General features: G+C 28.0%; 1 protein-coding gene across 1 annotated transcript in view; it reads right to left on the bottom strand.

Moving 5' to 3' along the window:
* The window catches only part of LOC111619331 (heat shock protein 75 kDa, mitochondrial-like), a 108,919-nt gene extending 107,297 nt beyond the window's left edge, over positions 1–1,622 (bottom strand). Inside the window, exon 1 of the mRNA XM_023361041.1 lies at positions 1,516–1,622. Coding sequence (XP_023216809.1) covers positions 1,516–1,609 — 94 coding nt within the window. The 5' untranslated portion in view covers positions 1,610–1,622. The remainder of the gene's footprint in view (positions 1–1,515) is intronic.
* Positions 1,623–7,664: the final 6,042 nt, after the last annotated feature.

The raw sequence follows: 7,664 nt of genomic DNA, 5'->3' as shown, positions 1-7,664 counted from the left end.
GAAGTAATTAATAGTATTGTAATTGTAGAGATCCCCAACCCCATTAACCTTATTCTGGTTTGGATGCCACTTGGATGAGCGTTGTTCTGACATCCTCCCACTTCTTCAAAAGATCTTTAGTAGCAGATGTCAACATTGGTCCTCTTTTTCAAAAGAAAACACATCTCACTAAGTTTCTTGGTATTCTTCATTTGAGAGTTCTTGGAGTTCTTCTGTCATCAGATCAGTTTCAGGTTCCAATATGAGCTCTAAAATGCTCTTTATTTCTCAGATGTGATTTTCATTACTCCATTAGCATCTTGAGACTTCTTGATATATCTTTCATAGCTAAGATTGTGCCTACTGTAGACCTGTTCAAGCCATCTCCCTACTGCCTAGCAACATCAGACATCTTGTGCCCACTTTCTACCTTGGTATTATCTCTTACTTGGTTTCTACGGTGAGCAGTTCTTGACACACTTCTTTTTAGGCTCCATAATATTATCAGTTTCTTTTTTAAATAAAAAGTGCAGAAAAGCATTTACAAAAATTCAGAGAACAGAAATCAACTCTCCGAGTTTCTTGGTATTCTTCATTTTAAAACATTAACAAATATCCGATGAGATAGTTGAACTTTCACCTTTCGTAAATAAATCCCAACACAAAACTTAACAAGTACCCATCTGACAGTCTCACAGAGACTATAAAAAATTATTTGTCAGAAAGGTAAACGAAAAGCTGGAATTACAAGGGAGAGTTTCAAAATCCGGAGGAATACTATCTGTTTGGTATCAGGTTGAGCGTCAATGTTGATGTTTCCCACGCTCCGAAAGGTTTCGAATTGTTACCTGAAGACAATAGAAAATCAATCGGTATTCGTTATTTTACGTTGCTTCTTTTTATGTTTGTTCAGTAAAGTGTTTGTTGTCTGATCATAAAAATCTTTCGCGAAAGTGTTCGTTATCCAATTTGTTCCCTATCCGAACTGTTCGTTAACCGATCACCCATTGTATATGTAAACTCCTCCTAGATTGTATATGTAAACTCCTCCTCCTCGGTAGCTTGATGTCATTTTCTCTTGTAAATCTAGTCGACAAAATGCTGATTGCGTAAGTCCAAAACGATCCAACGAATTTATTCAAAATTTAACACGACAATATTACTCATCATGAACACTAACTATTTTAAATTTCATATAAATCGGTTCATTGGTTGTGGAGGTATTAAGGGTCAAAGTTGGCATTTTAACATTAATACGTAAGGCAGAGCCTGAGTTGTACCAAAGAAAACTTAAGATAAACTCACATCACTAAAAACTTATGAAATACCTTAATAATGATTTCATACTTCGGATGGCTTAACAGAAGCATCGATTATTAAAAAAAATACATACTAATTGGTAATTTACTGCAAACATTAACCAGTTATTGTGCTAAAGAGACCCATACTTATTCTGTCTAAACACTACTTCATCGATAAATATATTTAAAATTACATGCAAAAGTATAAAGAAGCTACTTTATTTCAATTACTTACCATATTTAACATTAACGTAACTGTTTAAGCTATAAATTTTAATGAAGTTTTTCAGTTTTGGACCGAACACATTTCTACACATGGACACCGCCATCTTGAAAACTACTCTCGACACCAATGACTTCGAGACGATTAACATTTGAAAGTCATTTTTAAAACTCAGTTTATTGTATAAACTCGATATATTTCTAATTAATTTTAATTTTTTAAATGTTTTCTTTTTATTTTTATTATTAATTAGTGGTTTCCTTAATAAAATTTTAAATGTTTTTATATTTTCGTTAATAATAATAATGTTGTTATTGTTGTTATTCTTAAATGCTAAATGTATTTTAAAATGAATTTATTACTAGATTATTTTTTTCAATATTTTTAACCTAATAAACGATTTAAATTTGAGCAAAATATACTTTAGCTTTTATGCTATTTTCTCCGCTATTCCTCTTCATAATAACTCATTTGGCTATTCAAGAGTTGTAAAAGTCATAAATTATTCATTAAAATNTAATACATGAAAAATAAAACTTCTCTATAAAACAAATAATTTATATTATAGCTTGAATAATATTGTATATATAAAATAGACTTGTAGAGTCTCAAAATTGTAAATTTATAATGTAAAAAGTAAAAATCAAATATTGATAATAAACAATTTCTATTTTTAGTTATGTTTTATATATTATCTAGTTAAAATAGGGCCCCTCTGAGCAATGGTGGCAGTCTAAGGCCTCTGAGCCACCAGCCCTGATTCTACTAACTGTAAATTTCTGTAGCACAGTATATTACTGAAATATACTACAAAATTTAATAAATGATAAATAAAACAAGAGGATAATTAGATTTCATTAGTAAGTTTGGAATGCAGTTAATAATGCACTAATAATTTTTTTTTTTAATTTAAAATATTTATCTTTCATTGTTTGTTTATCACAATAATATTTTTTGATAGTATAAATAATAATTTAATTTGAATAAAATAACTTAAAAATGCTAAAATACTTACATGATAAGTTGCTCCACTACTTAAGTTTCGAGACTTCTACCCTCCACATCTTTTCCTCCTTTCCCTTTTTATTACGCTTTTCCCTATCCAAGGTCGACTACCGATTCGTGTGTGCTTTACTGTTTTAAATCATTAAACAAACCGGAGCAGACATATATGCAGTTCGAGGCCAACTAGTCACATATTCGTTTCTTACGTCGTTCGTTCGGCGCCTCTTCGACCTACTTTTATTTACGAATTTATCGTCATTATAGTATATTATAAGTCTACTTTACGTTATTTTACGATTGATAAAAATTATTTAATCATTCGAAAGCTTTTTCTCTACCCAAAAACGATTTTATTGTCATTTTTGAAAGTTTTCTGCGAATATTTCAAAGGAAAAAACAAAAAAACATTTTTTATAGCTTATATCAGCTTAAAAACACGTTATATACAAAATTATATAAGTACCAGTCGACCCCCCCTATAACACTTGATTTTTCCGTTTTATATGAATTCCATGTTGTACGAGTCACTTAGATTTTACAAATACGTGAGCCATTCACAGCCCGGCACACGTATTTGTAAAATATAAGTGACTCGTACAACATGAAATTCATATAAAACGGAAAAAATCAACAGTGTTTTAGGGGGGTCGACTGGTATATTATTATACATAGTCCTTACTTGGGTGTATTATTATAAATAGACCCGACCATTAGCTTGCCATTGGTGTGTGCAGAGGGGGGGGCAAACGAAGCACTTGCTTCTCTCTAGGATTGAGTAAAAAATTCTACAAATTATAATCGTAAAAGTGATTGAAATAGGTAATCTTACACACTTGACCGTGGGATGCTTTTATGCAATACTGTATTCTATAATCTATTTTTGAAAAAACCTCAAAAATTAAATAAAAAGTTTATTGATGTATTTGTCTTCAAGTCTCCAAGCTTTCCCTCCTCATAGGAATTTTCTGCGAACTCCCATAGTTAGGACAGTGGAATACTTATAAATCCCTTATAAATCAGTCATATATTGCATAATTACATATTTAAAAAGAAAATGAACTTGTCATTAGGATTGTAGATTTTTACGAATGGATTAAAGGACATCCCATCCCACCCCATCTAAAACTTATATATGTTACTGTATATAACGTACTTGCTTAATCAAAGCATATTTAAATATGTAAAATCATAATAATTTTACAATTTTAGTTGTATCAAATTCTTTTATTACTTGATAATACACGTTAATATAATCTCTACGTTGAGGATTCAACATCACACTACATTAAAATGTTAATTTTCGTTTCCAATTTTGAATTGTTTTGCAAAGTAATATCATTTTATATAAATATATATAAATAAATTTTATATATTATCTTATTTAAAGTAATAGCATCATAAAACTAATTAAATCAGGGTCTTGAGAGGGAGGTCCACCTTTCTCCAAAGGTAATAAAAACAAACTTTAGCTTAACATGTTTAATATAAAAGATCCCTTTCAGGCCACCTTTTTTGAAGCTAAGACGAAATACTTATGTTAATTAGTAGCATATCTTTGTGTTTACAGGAAATTGCTGCCTTTATTAAAGGTGTCAAACCTCTAATAACGGCCACAATTCCCTGTAAACACCTCTAAACAGCGGCCATTTTATCAGCAACCTTCCTTTAGAAATCACACAAAAATAACCTGCAAACAATGACCATTTTTTATGTTTCCATCAGCGGCCGTCTTTTAGAGGTTTGACTGCACATAACTTAGAATTACAGTTATAATTATAAAGTAATTTTACATGTATTGTATATGTAAAATTTCCTTGCAGAATTAATTAAAGAACTTTTCTGACTATGTATTAAGTTGTAATATAACATGCAATCTTGTAATTACATAACCTTAACCTATATTTACTTATCATAATTGTTTATCTTATTCATGCAGTTACTTTCAATACACTTAACATTAAAAAATACAAAAATTTTGTTGACATTTATATATAAATTACTAAATCAGTTTGTCTAATTAAGTCATAAAAAAATATAATTTAAATATCATATGATGTGTTGAATAAATAACATACTAATAAACTGATTCAAATATCATATAATACATGAAAAATAAAACTTCTCTATAAAACAAATAATTTATATTATAGCTTGAATAATATTGTATATATAAAATAGACTTGTAGAGTCTCAAAATTGTAAATTTATAATGTAAAAAGTAAAAATCAAATATTGATAATAAACAATTTCTATTTTTAGTTATGTTTTATATATTATCTAGTTAAAATAGGGCCCCTCTGAGCAATGGTGGCAGTCTAAGGCCTCTGAGCCACCAGCCCTGATTCTACTAACTGTAAATTGCTGTAGCACAGTATATTACTGAAATATACTACAAAATTTAATAAATGATAAATAAAACAAGAGGATAATTAGATTTCATTAGTAAGTTTGGAATGCAGTTAATAATGCACTAATAATTTTTTTTTTTAATTTAAAATATTTATCTTTCATTGTTTGTTTATCACAATAATATTTTTTGATAGTATAAATAATAATTTAATTTGAATAAAATAACTTAAAAATGCTAAAATACTTACATGATAAGTTGCTCCACTACTTAATTATGCTGTAGGTGCTACATAAATTGCATTTTTATGCAGTGTACAAGCTTTAACTTTCTACATTATAGATTTTTACAGTTTATAGTAACATAATATACTACAAAATTTATTGTTTTTTAGTAAATTAAAATGTTTTAGTATATTATACTATTTAAAAAATGTACATTTTACAATACAGAATACAGTGCATAAAAATAATTATATAAGTGTGAGCATTCTTATTTATTTTATACAAAATAAATTATTCTTTCCTTAATAAAATATCAAAGAAAAATACATTAATGTAATGAATAATGAATGAATGATAAATAAATATTTTAAATTAAAAAGAAAAAAAGATTATTTATTAATGCATTATTAACTTCATTTTAAACTTATTAATGGAATGTATTTATCTTCATGTTTTATTTATTAGTTGATAAAAAATGATTTAAAAAAAATAAGATACAGTTCATTAACAATATGGAAAAAAAAACATAATAAATTTGAATGTGAACAATAAATCAACATTAAGAGATATTACATTATTCTGGTAATTTTCTAAATTTAAAAGTTTATGAGATGAGATTGATTAATTCTAATTTATAGCAATTACAATAATAATTGCTATAAATTAAATTTAAAGGACCTAACTATCACAAGGTCAGAAGAGGTCCTGTTGATTTCTCATTGATAACAATTGTTTTTAATATGTTGGGGCCTGGAAAGGCTGGATTTAAACAACTCATAGACCTAAACTAAGACATACAAGAGGCCCTACATTCTTTATTATATAATATTGGATAATATCAATATATATTAATTATTTTTTTGACAATGGAATGAGGCCCTAAGCTATCTCATATCATGAAGGACCTCTTAATTAATCTTTCTTGATATCTGTGAGGCCTGTATGCATGTAAGAAAGATAATCTTGATTTAATAATCAGATTTAATAATAAATTTATAAAATTAAATATAATTTCATATAGGCTACATATATATATATATATTTTTTTTTATTAGCTGCAGTTTTAGTAAAATAGAAATTTTGATGCTATAAAATATGCTTATCTGTAAATTAGTATTTATATTTGTACGTCTGTATGTATGTCAGTCTGTGAATATATATTTGCATTTAATTACTTGAATTAAATTTATGTATATCAACTCATCTACTTTGTATAGTTTTAGTATTTATATATGCGAGTCTAATGTATCTACTCTGGGCCAGATTTGCATGTAAACTAAACGAGCTGTAGCTTAGTGCCTTACATTTTTACATATACCATTATTTAGTATATCTAGGAGGAAAGAGACTACATTATTTGGTATATTTAGAGGAGGATGATTTAGCCAATATTCAAACTTAGGACACCCTTTAATCTACTGTAACTGGTTTATTATACGCTTTATTCTCTCTTGTCAATTCATTACATTCAAAAGAAGGCATTTATTGATTTTTGACGATAATCTACAACCGGAAACGGAAGTTATTGGTTCTTTAGTTGACAATAATACCGCACGTGCCGTTTAACACCACTAAAAACGAATGGCAGTACCACGCAATCCAAAGCATAATTAATGAGAAACATCTCTAACATTTGCAAGAGAAATTGGGTTTCTTTTATGTATAACAAAACTATTTTCCTGTTTATTCGCCATTTTAAATTAGTACAAGGAGATAGGTGATGTGGATGTATTAGGATGTTGCGTGTAAAAACCACATAAAACTATATATTTTTCTATTATTTACACTTAATTATTGATGATTTACTTCTTAAATTAAAAATTAAATCATTAACTTGAAAGATGTAACAGGGCCAAGTCCTTAATTCAGTTACATTCTGTAAGAGATAACTTAATGGAGTTTTCCTGTATACATTTTCCTTTAAAGTTCCTTATTCCGTTCGTTCTGTAATTTAGGACTTGAAGGAGTCTTATATTATAGGATTAACAGAATTAAAATTTATATTCTGTTATTATTATTATTTTTTTCCTTTAAAGTTTTTGTATTTTGTTATAGGATAGGATATAAGTTATGGGACTTCAGAGGAAAATGTAATATACAAAAGTGCATAAATGTAAAGATACAACAGAGTCTCATATTTTTTTACATTGTATAATAGAATATGGGACTTTCCTATATATTTTTATAGCATTTTCCTTACTTTTCAATCTTTATTTTTTTCTCTTGAAGTCCCAAATTCTGTTAGTCTTGCAATAGAATATGGTACTTCATAGTAAAACATAATGGAATATGATCTATCTTTAAAAAGTATTTTTACTCTTAATATAAAATTATTAAAGCAATTTTTCGAATTATTCAAACTGTTAGTAGTGTCAGCAGGTCTGGATTTACAATTGTTGAGGCCCTAAGCTATAACATATAACAGGCCCTTCTGATACGTGTAAAAGTATAAGACCCCGAAGCTGTTGCTTTAAGAGGGCCTTCTTTCTCCACTCTAATCTATTAATGCCTCTCCTTTTCTACCAAATAACAATAAATTTAAAGCACGAGGCCCTAAACTGTAACTTGTCTATGGTAAATCCAGT

This window comes from Centruroides sculpturatus, unplaced genomic scaffold (assembly GCF_000671375.1).
Source record: "Centruroides sculpturatus isolate CEXI.00-Female unplaced genomic scaffold, Cexi_2.0 scaffold224, whole genome shotgun sequence".
Taxonomy (NCBI): domain Eukaryota; kingdom Metazoa; phylum Arthropoda; class Arachnida; order Scorpiones; family Buthidae; genus Centruroides; species Centruroides sculpturatus.
Note: the sequence above shows the minus strand (reverse complement) of the source record. Positions and strands in the feature narration are given on the sequence as shown.